The sequence below is a fragment of the Ciona robusta genome, chromosome 1 (assembly GCF_009617815.1).
Source record: "Ciona robusta chromosome 1, ASM961781v2".
NCBI lineage: Eukaryota > Metazoa > Chordata > Ascidiacea > Phlebobranchia > Cionidae > Ciona > Ciona robusta.
Genome location: NC_143235.1, coordinates 4,327,294 through 4,340,309, shown reverse-complemented (window position 1 = coordinate 4,340,309; position 13,016 = coordinate 4,327,294). Strand labels below are relative to the sequence as shown.

The following is a 13,016-nucleotide window of genomic DNA, read 5'->3' as shown; positions in this document are numbered from 1 at the left end:
CAGTGCCCTACCACGACAGAATAATTAGTACATAAAAACATCTTTTTGCACAAGAAACAGTTTCTATTAACTTTCAAGAACTGCTGTTTCATGCACAAAATTAAAAAAATTAATTAAATTCAATGTTTTAGTATTTTTATTTATTTTATTAAATAGACTTACATATTGCACACAAACTGTTGGTGGTTTATAAAACCAAAAACACTAAAAAAAGTTCCAATTAACTAAATACATTAAAAAAATAATCTAATCATCACAATTGACACTCTAGTACCGTTTATTATCAAGTGTGTATTTTTACAATAAAGAAAACAATAAAGAACAGAATGGTTTTGGCGTGGCTGATTTTAACCAAACCACATTTTAGATATCACATGGAATGGACGCTCGCCAAAAAAAAGCAATCACAGTTGCCAGTGAGGTAATCGTATCAAAAGCTGTTTTAGTAGTTGAACTTAAGGCATGCAGTGATCTAATCAGAATGTTAAAAAGTTCATCGACAAGTGTGCATAGCTCAGAAAGTAACTGCAGCCAATTTTGACACGACATATAGTACTTCTGGACGGTTTTCTCGGCTACCAACTTAAGTTAGTCTTTCGCCGGTTACTATTGGTTACCACGTTTTTATAGTTGACCGACTAAATTTCTATGCATTACTTATTATTACAGAAGTTAATTTTAGTCCGACGATTTAGGCGGCGACGAGTTTAGTCGGTAGCTGAGAAAACCATCCCTGGTTTACAAATGCACTGAAGTTTAGTTCAAAACACAGAAGTTACAAAAAAAAAGATTTTTGCAGCAAACAACAAAAAATAATTATGATGATTGGAATTACTTAGCTGGGCAGTAAACTTTTTTAGCTTTTTAGTTTAGCTGGGCAGTCAAACAAAAAACAAGACAGACAAAGTTGCAAACAAATTACACCCACAAATTTTTAATGACCGGTATTTTAAAGATTTTTCATTTGTAAATTTAATAGTTGAGATGAAGTTCAAAAACAGACAAGGTAAAAAATCAAACTAGAAATTGAAAATTCCTACGAATTGAAAATTTCTAGTTATTTACATTTAGTTCAAATATTTGAAGCTAGAAACAAGTAGTACAGACTTATCAAATTGCTTCTGTATTTATGTTAAAGCATTTTTTGAACTATCATTTTAGTAACTTAATTTCCCTCAAAATTCATGGACAATGTTTTGGGTCATACAGTGGTATTTCATCTAGAGCAGCTTGGTCTTTTTCATCTTTATTTCTGGCTATCATTAGTGTGTGTGTTTGCCCACATGATACACGCTGAATAAAAAGATTGCTTGCACTTTTCATTAGATCAGGATTTGCGCTCGATTTGCGAGATTCACCCAACCCCTGTTAATTTCAATAAAAATTGAAATCCACAGAAAAATACGACTTACAATACTAATTACCCGTGTGTTTGTAATCGTAACAAAAATAAAATAACAGGTGTAAATATACTAAAATAAAGGTACTTTGTTTTGTTTTAATGATGGGGAATGATGCTACAGCAGGCTATAGTTTACATAAAAAAAAATTAAAAAAAACTACCCAACCACATAATATTAATTTTGTTACAGCATATTGTGGTTTAAAAAAAACAATATAAATATTTAAAAAACGCTAAAACCATTTCCCTTGTGTACAGTTAGGAGCCTATATTTTATACAAAACATAACTTAAAAAAAACATATATATATAATTTAAAAAAAAATGAGTATTAATTTGTGAATTACCAATTCTCCATTTGAGGTTCCCGTTCCCCATACTATAACGCTTTCATCTGCAGCAACAACAGTATGACGATAACCACAGCCAATACTTCGTATTTCCCAACCCTGTAAAACATTATTTTGTTAAACAAGTGTAGCAGCATGTTATGGTAACTGGTAAGCAGTGAAATTTGCTAAGTGCCATAGCATAGTTGTTCAGCAGGCATGCCTCTAATACAGAGGTAATGGGTTCAAGACTCGTCGTTGCTACCATGTGGGCGTGTGTGTCCTTGGGTGAGACACTTTTAACAGCAATTGCTCCAATTTAGTACTCACCAATGGGTTGTCCAAATTACCAGTCATACAAAAAAATATTTAGTTTTACCCAAAAAGTAACATACTTGGTAACTCGTAAGCTGGCACGGGGGGTATGAAATAAAACACCTGTGTTTAACAACTGCCGTTTTCCGGCCACTCCAGGATAAAGTAAGTTACGTTCATACTACTCTAGTAGAATGAGGGAAGTTGTAATGTAGGATTTCCTGTTTAACAACTACAGACAGGCCATCAGGCAGAACCAAAGTAAAACAAATTTAACTCATTGTTGTTATTATGTTCTGCTGCAGGCACAGTTTAATATAAAACTTTGCGTAGCTTTTTTGCCCAGAGGGTCTGGGTTCCAGGTTTGACGCTGCTACCATTGTGGGCGTATGAGTCCTTGGGTAAGACACTTAACGCCAATTGCTACAACCCAGTGTTATGGGTTGTTTAAATTGTCACTTATACATTAAAAAACAAAAAAATATAAAAAATATTGAAACACAAAGTTACATATGTACAGGCAGCAAAAGAGGTGTATGAAATAAAACATCCGTGTTATAAAGAACTGTATCTTTCCACCATGCAAACATAAGTAAATTTATTAAATTACATTCAATTTATTTAAAATGTTAGTGTAAAAAAATTAAACATTGGTATAATAAACTTATTTTTTGTTCTGTAGGGGTAAACTTTGTTATTATAGTAGGGGGGAAGCTGGGACATCTGTCGGCTTAATATCCAAACATCCTGATTGTGTTTTAAACAATTATTGAGGGTCTATGGGAGTCGTGAGGATACAGTATTATAATCCATTGAATGCTTTTTGTTCACTATTAAATAGGAAGAGAAAATAGAATGAAAAGGTGTCCTATCTACCCAGGGGCGTATCCAAGGGGGAGTCACGGTTAGTTAGTCAGGGTATGTTTTTATCGAGCACATTACATTTTATACGCGTCCATTTTTTAAGCAAAAACTTTCGGACCCCCCCTTTTTTAAATTTCTGGATATGCACCTGCATCTTCCCCCACCCTACTATATAATTATTATTACTATTAGCTAATTTCTTGCTTCATTACCTGCAAATCTGGAAGCGGTTTTGGATACATGGTTGTTTCACGACTACTGATGCTGCCTTGTAGACCCCAGAACATAGTAGAGCCTGGAAATTTGATATAATAATAATTTCCACATATAAGTGGTACTGCTTATATGATGATAGCTCAAATGTATGATAAAGTATTAGGTAGTGAGCATTATGTAAATACGGTTGCATTTATAAATTAATATAGTTTTAACTTGGATGTTTATATTTTAAGCCGTTATTTTTTTATAGTAAGATGGGGGAAGATGGAACACCTGTAGAGCATAATATCCAAATATCCTGATCTTGTTTTAAACAACTAACAACAGTTTGTGGGAGTGGTGAGCATATAGTTTACTAATTCTTTAAATGTTTTTGTTTAATACCAAATGGGACGAGAAAATAGAATGATAAGGTGTCCCATCTTCCCCCACCTTACTGTATATAAATTTCAAGTGCTCGAGCCTAATTGAATAATCTATGTTATTAAGTTTAATTAATGCTATTTAAACCATGCATAAAATACAAATAAATAGGCAGATGAAATTTAACAGATTAAGCCTTGAATTAATTACTTCTTTAAAAATTAGTATTACAATGCTAAAATGTAATATGAAATAACTCCTACCCATTTCATTCAATGCAATAGAGAAAGAATATCCGGCGTAAACTTGCACAGCACCTCGTCCCGCTCGTTCGAACACAGTCAGTAAACGAGGGGTATGTTCGTCTTTTTGTTCCGAGTGACCCAGCCGACCATACCCACCAAAACCCCACGTGAACACCCGCTTTTTGGAGTCTAATGCCACCTAGAGTAAAAGTTTTGATTGAATGGTAATGGGTTCAAGGCTCTTCGATGCCATTGTGGACAGTGGCGCAGCCAGGGGGGTTTAGGGTGTCGCGATCCCCCCTTTTAAACCAAAAAAAAAATTAATTAAAAAAGAAAAATTTAAAAAATTCTTCGAATAAAACCCCCACCCTTATTTTTTCTGGCTGCGCCACTGATTGTGGGCGTATGTGTCCTTGGGCAAAACACTTAACAACAATTGCTCCAACCCAGTGGTCACTAATAGGTTAACCAGATTATCAGCCTTACATAAAAAAATCTCCCACAAAGTAACATACTTGGTAATTCGTAAGCTGGCACAAGGTGTATGAAACAGAACACCCGTGTTTAACGACCGTCATTTTTCGGCCACATGAGGATAAAGTAAGTTACATCTCACTCACCACATGATTATTTCCGCAAGAAATGCTCGTTATTTTCACATCATTCAAAGGCAGAACTTGCCCCCCCTTTAACTTTTCCACCCACAATGGAATACGGAAAGCATTCTTCACGTTATCGAACGCCATCTTGTTTCCAGAAGCAAAATATTTTCCATCAGTGTTGTTTCCTGCAAATTATCAATGTTATAATTGAATTGTTTACTTAAAGGTATATATAGGCAAAATCAAGACGTGTTTTATAATTTTAAGGATTTCTTTAGTGCAGCAAAATGACATAATTCAAAATTATGCTAATTAGTTTAAAATGTTGTTTTCTCAACTTTTTAATTTTTCTCAACTTTATAAGTTTTTACTCTTTTCTTTTTCTGTAATTTCTATAAACTGTTTTTTTTTTACTTTTTTTGTGCAAACCAGAAGATACATTTATTAAAGTATATATTTTAGATACTGTGTTTTTTTTAACTTTTTTATGCACTCCTAAACCAGAAGTAATTAAAAAAGTATATAGATCCACATAACGTAAAATTAATTACAAATTTCAAAACCAAAGTACTTTTTAAAATATTACACATATCTATAATATATAAATCAGGATTGTAAAAATACCCCTTTTTCAGTGATAATGTCACCGTCCGGATCGTCGAAAAATGTCCGGATTTTTTTAATATAAATAAATCCTATTTATATTAAAATTAACTTTCTTACGTTCGGCCAACAATATACTCTTTGGTTTCTTAGTTCAGTAATTATTGACGGCATAAACGTGCGCTCTATTTTAACCGCATCGGTTACCCTGCGAGAACACCGCGAATAGCTAAAATGACGGAACGGTTCGTGCAAATATTAAAAAAATTGCATTTTCCTAACACCCACTATACTAATTTTGACACAAATCATGTCACAAGGAACCTTTATGTGGTGAATTTAAAATGATATTACATTTATTAAAACGACGTATCAAATCGGCAGAAACAAATGAAAAGTTTTACGCACGTTCATCGTGGATTAAAAATGTAACGATGATTACGTCATAATGCCTTTGATAAACTATTAAAATTTAAGAAAACAATTGTGGTTTATGTGCTTCTATATTTCGTATAATTGTTTTATTCCCGACATATTTTAAGCCAGCAACCAAGAATAGTTTAAACTTTGAATGCAGGTATATTGCGTGTATGTGATTTTTAATTGGTGCAAATATAAGAGCGAGGAGCGACGCTATCAGTAAATTGGAACCAACGCAAATTGTAATACATTATTACAAAGTATCTTCCCGGCCGAGCTTGGACAGAAGCCAAAAAACATCGTTTGTTGGCACCGCACGAGAACCAGAGTTTCATTACGTCATTTTTCACGAGAATAAATTCACAACGATTGCTTCGGTTGATAAGTGTTAAATGTATGCTACCGCATGCGTCTTCCTTTATTTCCTACGCCGGCGCAGAGCGTAAAAATGTGACGCTCATACACATCATACACGATGTTTCGATCTCGTGGTTGGTTGGACAGTGGGCACATTCGTCCCGATTGTTACGTAATGAAACGTCATAGTTAATAGTTATGTTGCAATAAGACATGTGACGTAAAAATTAAGCGCAAAATGACCAAATTGCAGCACGGCAATGTTTGTTACTCGAGCGAATTCGTTAGCTGATAATTACGAACACGCGACGAACATAAAATATTAGATCGCAGCTTTAACAACCGTTTCTATCGCACAGGCGCCCGAACTAGACTGTGGTGATGGTTAGTAATACGCTTTATAACAAGATTTGGTAGCTTGGGTGACAGACGCACGTAAAACATAACACGTCCGGATTTTAAATAAAATTAAACAATCACCGTCCGGATTTACAGCTTTTACAATCCTGAAAATATATTTATATAATTAGTTACCTAGCTGGCCATACTCTGGGCAACCAAAGGAGTAAACATAACCTTCACAATCCAGTATAACACTAAACTCCCCACCACATGATACATCTACTATGGGGTTTCCTTTGTAAGCTATATGGGTTGGGCTTGGTACGTTTGTGCTCAGATTACCTGGAAAAAAATGTGTTAAATGAATGAATTTGATAATTGATATTAAAAATGTTGCTTAAAGCTAGAAGTTGGTACATTTGTGTTCAGATTACCTGGAAAAATAGGTTGAATGAATGAATGAATGAATGTTGATATTAAAAATATTGCTTAAAGCTAGAAGTTATAGGTTCTGGAATAACATAGTAGGATGGGGGAAGATGGGACACCTTTTCGTTCTATTTTCTTGTCCCATAAGGTAGCTAACAAAGAATGTTCAAATAAATATAAAAACCGCTTCCCCAAGACTCCCATAGACCGTTGTTAATTGTTTAAAACACAATCCGGGTATTTGGACGTTTTATTTCATTAACCTTATGCCAGCTTAGGCGATTACAATTTATAAGATATTTAACTTCTGTATGGCTTGCAAATTGGAAAGCCCATTAGCGTCCTTTGAATTCTGATAACGGAAGCAAACTACCTATTAACCAGTGCATAGATGAAATATTAAAAAGTAAAAAGATACACACATTATCTTCCATAAGCTGACAATGTGTTTAAACTAAACCATTATTTACAATTTAATTTCCCATCTAAAAAAAAGAAAAAAAACAAACTTACCTAAACCAAGTTGGCCTTGAGCATTATCCCCAAAAGCGAACACATCGCCATTTTCAGTCAAACACAGCGTGTGGTTTTTCCCTGTTGCTCCATTCACCACTTTGTATGATTGCAATGAATCGATAGGTTTAGGAGAATCGTATCTAACTCTATTACCGTGGCCAAGTTGGCCACATTCGTTTCGACCTAAATTTATTAATTTACTGATAACAACTTAACTTAAGATCAGAGTCAATTTTATATATAAAACATTGAGGCAAAAGTGTAGCACTAACGATTTGCTTACTGTTCAAAAAACATAGCCGTCTATAAGCAAATGTGAATACTAAGGAAATAACTGAAATTATACAAAAGATACAAACAATATCTTGTGGCTTTGGGTAAAATGTTGGCTTTAATAAAATAATGCTAAATTTTCATAGCGAGAGTATAGTAAGTGAAAAATATATTACATATTGTTCTGTTAGCAGTAACAGCAGAATAGTAATTCAGTATTTTTAACATAATTAGTGAACCATGGTCTAATTCTTAGGTCCAATAAGGTGCCTTGCGGTAGGACCTCACCCATATAGAATTTTAAATTAGCATATTAAAGTTTGAAAATTCTGTTTTTTAGTAAAATTTATAACAGTGGCCAGTGGACTATTATTTTCCAATGTGGAAGAAGTTTTTTAGTAGGCCTATAAAAGTTCACATTTAATTTAAATATTTTAAAAGGAAAAGCAACATAATAAGTTACCAACTTACCATAAAAAGTTAAAGGAAAAAAATGAAGAAATATTTATAGCCTTTATATAATATATATATATAAAAATAAAACATATATATATAATATATTATATATGTATATTTTTGTATTAAATTAAAATTTTTCTGCACTACCCAATATAATGTGTTCTTTTAAGCATGATATGTTTACATTTACTTGTATCGCTCAATGCACATTATAATGCCCTTAACATCAACATAATAACATTACTCACCCCATGAATAAACGTTCCCTTCATTGGTGATAATCAAGTTATGATTCGAACAACATCCCGTGATAACTCGACTCACTTTGATTCCAACCAACGATTTATACCGATGAGGCTTGAACAAATTTTTCCCAACATTTTCATATTTTTCTGATAAATAAACAGTTTTAAGATATTGTACTGTAATATTAAATTCAAGTATTAGTCACTACTTTAGTGTATTAAAAATTAAAATTACTTTAATTCATCTAATATTGCCAGCTATTTTTAGTCAGTCACTACTATAGTGCATATACTTTGGCAAAATTCTTTATCTCCTAACAATTACGGTTATAGGACCTCAATCATTTGCAAAATTAAAAAAAAATCAACAAATATTCCGGACATTTTCATACTTTTTTTAAACAAAATTACCTTAAGAAATTGTAAATTAAATACAAACTAATGTCTTAATTGGGCAACTCTGGCTTAATTCTTTAGTCTATATGTATTTCCTTTTTAATTTTTTCAATTAAAAAAAATTGTAGGTTAAAGTTAAGTTTGAAAGTGCATGAATGCATCACAAATGCTGGTGTTTGGCTATAAAAATAAACCGACCGTTTAATCGTTTATAAAGCCATGTAAATCGAAACAGAAAAAAATCAGTACAAATAATAAATAAACACAATCTAACCATCCCCTTTCCTTGCTTTCTTTCTACTGTTAACACTCCAGTTAGTTCCTCCACATATTAAGACCTCCCCACTATCTTCAGGTAGTGACAGCAACTATGATCAATTAAAAACAATGTAATTGAACATATACCCTTTTTGCATGGTAAAAAGTTAATGCGAATAACGATCCGCATTAACTCGTCATATGATAACTCGCTAACCGCGTTATTTTGCATGGTCATTTGTTTATGCGCGTATCAACATTGAGTTAGCTTACTTAAGCGCAATATTGTTAAACCTAGTTTATAAAATAAGTTGTTATACTTTATGGTGCTATTACCAACTAAAAACTGTAAAAATAATACCCAAAAAAGATTAGGAATTAAAAGTGAAACTGCAATTCCACCAAACTTTTCATTACTCGCATAATGCGAGTAACAACCAACCTTCTACAGCAGATAACACGCTTATGACGTTATGCGTGTTAACTTTGCTTTTGCGAGTACTTACGCGCATAAAAGTTACCATGCAAAAAGGGTAATATTGTTTATAGAATAAACACAATGTAATTAAATAGCTTGCCTTTATGTAATGAAAAGCTGTATCTTAATTATTAACAAATTGGTAGGAGTACATTTTTAAAGAAGACTCCAATGGGAATTGTGCCAATTAAGAAGACAGTTTGTGATCCTTGCATTGCTTAGGCATACAACATATTTACAAGGGACCATATGGTATGACCAATCTGTATGGTCTGTTCCTGTGTAATAAAACACCCTGCCAAACCCTTTGAAGGGATGAATAAATGATGAAGCCAGGTAATTAATAGAAAACAAGAAACTATATAATAGTAATGTGGGAGAGAGGGACACCTTTAGCACATAATATCCAAAAATTTTTTTTAAACAAATAACAACATTCTATTGGAGTCAAGGGGATACAGATTTAGAAATCACTAAATGTTCTTTGTTTTCTACCAAATGGGACAAAAAAGAATGAAAAGATGTCTCATCTACCCCACCCTACCGTGATATATAAATAAACTTTACTATTTTGTTTTCTTTTGAATCTTCAGAAGGAACAATTAATATTTTATCTTTCCCATTTTCATCTGATGAAGCTTCTTCTTTTTGTCTTTTACTCTCTGGTTCTTCAACCTTTTTTGGTTCTTGCTTTCTTCTTGGCATGACTTTTCAGTTACAGATAATACTTGCGTAAAATTTTTCCTATTTTTTACAAATATCGCTGTAAAAATGTGATAACAGATTTAGCTTCTATAAAACATGCAGAACTAAAAATTGTGCAAGAATAAATTCAATAGGCTTAATCATGAAAGCACTACAAGATTCTTGAATTAATAGTGAATAAAGTAAAGTGAAATAGCAAATAGGTAAAAACAAGAGTCAAAAAAGAAAAAACTATACATTAAAAGAAATGGCTGTGATTGTGATATCTGTCCCTTTAAATTAATACAGCATAGTTTAACTCAATTTCTGCAACACAGTTTTAGTAACATTTCATAAAATGAAGTGTTTACTATTTATATATATATATATTATACAGTAGGGTGGGGAAAGATGGGACACCTTTTTATTTTCTCGTACAATTGTGTAGTAAACAAAGAACATTTAAAGAATTATAAAACCGTACTTCCACACCCATAGACCGTTGTTAATTGTTTTAAACACTATCAGGATATTAGAATATTATGTGCTAAACGTGTCCCATCTTCCCCCATCTAACTATTATATATATATATATGGTTTTTAAAATATTAAAAAAAACAAATTACATTCCAAAGTATATCACAGCACAAGTTAACGAACATGAATGAGCCCTAAAAACCGAACTTGATGTCGCATGCTCTGCCTTTGAAAACGAATCTTTTCCCAATTCACCATACCCATACAATGAGAGCAAAGGTGTATTCCTGAATGTTTGTTGTAAGGTTGTTCTTTCAATGTTACAAGGACTATGGTCTGTGAGGTCATTATACCAATCATGTTCGTCTTCCCTGGCAATGCAAGATACAAATATGGCCAGTGACTTTGATGGTACAGTAGGTAAATTTAAAGGTTGCGGAAAACTATTCCGTAGATCCAGAAATCGGTTTTGAAGGCCGGTAACAGTGTTAACATCGCTGTGAATAAGAACAGAATTTGCTACAGCTGATTTATTTCCGATACCAAGTGCGAAAAAGCCACACGACTTGAGGCTTCTATTGTCTCCATATTTAACAATTGGAGCCGAAAAGTTAATAGATTTCCTAAGAGCTCCTCCTATTACAACGCATTCCGAATTTGACTTTGTAAATTCTTCAACGATAGGACATAGTGCTCTGGAAACCCAAGTGAGCATTTTCTGGTAGCAAAATATTAAAATGCATTTTACATCTTTAATGCTTGTCATAAAGTTAAGAAATTCTTTTTGAAAAACTTCCTTTTTCTGTTTGCCCGATTGGTTTAATAAATAAACTGCATCAGCATGTGTATGTTTATCAGACAACAATTCATTTAACATTTTTTCCGGAGCTGATCCATTTGTGTGAAAATGTGCATTCAAAACATAAATCTGACAGTAAAGTGGGATTCTTTTACAAAATGTTTTGGATATCAGATCACGCACGACCCGATCTTCGTCGTCAGAATCAACTGTCATAATGATTATTTTTGGAGCCGTAACCCAACGTTCACGCAACTCCATAAACATGTATTCTACATCATACCTTTTTCTCTTTTCCGTTTTAGAATCGTTTAACGTTTTAGATGCATTAAGCCATACTACGGCAGAGGTACGCCGTTGTCTTTGTATTCTTTGCACAGATTCTGACCAAAATTTACAAACTCGTTGTTTCGGTAGCAAATGTACAATCGGCAGGTACGATAAGATTTTATCCAAAATCACTTCCATATTCATCAAAACATAATTACTTCTGTCTCCGCTGTTATCCATACCTTTTTCTGAAGACAGACGCCGAAATATGTTTTCTTATCCTGTTGTATTATTCGTCGTATTCAAGACCAAGGTGATCCTAGAATACAGATATTCTAGCGGCCATTTTCGATACCTTCTACTGGTGCCACCAACCTAAAATTTGGACACTGTACTAACTAGACCCCAGCGGTACCGATTCTGAAATCAAAAATTTAAAATTCGAAAAAATATTAATTATGAATATTAATATTCGTCATAAAAACATATTTATAAATTTTTCGCACGCACCAGCTTTAAATATGTTGTAGCGCTACTTAATAGCTACAAAATGAAACATTTTTTTCTTCAAAAAAATGGGGGCTTGGGTATGAAATATTAAAAAGTATGACCATAACTTAAATCATATAAATATTAAATTTTCAATTTTTTTTGCAAAAATATAACTTCCGCATACATCTATGTTGGTCACTAACATACCATTCCCATTAAAAAAATAATTAATTTTAATTTTTTTTTAATTATGAATATTAATATTCGTCATAAAAACATATTTATAGAATTTTCGCACGCACCAGCTTGGAATATGTTATAGCGCTACGTAATAGCTACAAAATGAAGCATTAATTTTTTCAAAAAAATGAGGGCTTGGGTTCAGAATACAGACAAGTATGAGTCAAATATCTCAAATCATATGAATATTAAATTTTCTAAAAATATTCGCGAAAATATAACTCACGCATACATCTGTGTAGGTCACTAACATATTTTTCCCATTAAAAAAATAATTAATTTTAATTTTTTTTTAATTATGAATATTAATATTCGTCATAAAAACATATTTATAGAATTTTCGCACGCACCATCTTGGAATATGTTATAGCGCTACGTATTAGCTACAAAATGAAACATTAATTTCTTCAAAAAAAATGGGGGCTTGGGTTCAGAATACAAACAAGTATGGTCATAACTCAAATCATATAAATATCAAATTTTCGATTTTTTTGCGAAAATATAACTTACGCACATATCTATGTAGGTCACTAGCATATCATTCCCATTAAAAAAATAATTAATTTTAATTTTTTTTTAATTATGAATATTAATATTCGTCATAAAAACATATTAATAGAATTTTCGCACGCACCAGCTTGGAATATGTTATAGCGCTACGTATTAGCTACAAAATGAAACATTAATTTCTTCAAAAAAATGGGGGCTTGGGTTCAGAATACAGACAAGTATGAGTCATAACTATAATTCCTTGTTCATATATTTTATTTGCACGAACGCAAAAATTATACGCGCATAAATCAACGTACATGTCATTCACAGAAATAAATAAATGCGGAAAAGTTTAATATTGTGAAGAATATTCGTATAACTTATATCACTTTACCGTTTATTAACTTTTTTTATTCAAACTTGAAAAACAAAAGTTGTTTTTGTAACT

General features: G+C 32.5%; 2 protein-coding genes across 3 annotated transcripts; both read right to left on the bottom strand.

Annotated features, from left to right (window-relative positions):
* Window positions 1–259: 259 nt before the first annotated feature.
* Window positions 260–9,916, bottom strand: LOC149741617 (protein RCC2 homolog). Of its 2 annotated transcripts, XM_089893849.1 has the most exons (10): window positions 9,682–9,909; window positions 8,653–8,746; window positions 7,986–8,129; window positions 7,003–7,188; window positions 6,253–6,402; window positions 4,357–4,523; window positions 3,755–3,935; window positions 3,122–3,204; window positions 1,749–1,850; window positions 260–1,365 (listed from the first exon to the last, which is right to left on the bottom strand). In XM_089893849.1, exons 1-10 carry the CDS (start codon window positions 9,817–9,819, stop codon window positions 1,183–1,185), a joined length of 1,428 nt encoding a protein of 475 aa, XP_089749975.1. In that variant the 5' UTR covers window positions 9,820–9,909; the 3' UTR covers window positions 260–1,182. The 2 variants fall into 2 exon arrangements, with proteins under 2 accessions (XP_089749975.1, XP_089749976.1); XM_089893850.1 differs by lacking the exon at window positions 7,003–7,188 and having other exon boundaries at window positions 9,682–9,916.
* Window positions 9,878–11,981, bottom strand: LOC149741616 (uncharacterized). The gene has a single exon (XM_089893855.1). The coding sequence runs from the start codon at window positions 11,582–11,584 to the stop codon at window positions 10,421–10,423; it is 1,164 nt and encodes a 387-aa protein (XP_089749981.1). The 5' UTR covers window positions 11,585–11,981; the 3' UTR covers window positions 9,878–10,420.
* Window positions 11,982–13,016: the final 1,035 nt, after the last annotated feature.

What these genes read in the sequence shown, in the direction of transcription:
- LOC149741616 (XM_089893855.1), bottom strand. Translation starts at nt 11,584, where the DNA reads ATGGATAACAGCGGAGACAGAAGTAATTATGTTTTGATGAATATGGAA.
- LOC149741617 (XM_089893849.1), bottom strand. Translation starts at nt 9,819, where the DNA reads ATGCCAAGAAGAAAGCAAGAACCAAAAAAGGTTGAAGAACCAGAGAGT. An exon ending in TCAAGGCCAACTTGGTTTAG is followed by an intron (nt 6,403 to 7,002) that starts GTAAGTTTGTTT and finishes ATTTTTTTCCAG; the next exon opens with GTAATCTGAGCACAAACGTA. An exon ending in AACCGCTTCCAGATTTGCAG is followed by an intron (nt 1,851 to 3,121) that starts GTAATGAAGCAA and finishes AATGTTTTACAG; the next exon opens with GGTTGGGAAATACGAAGTAT.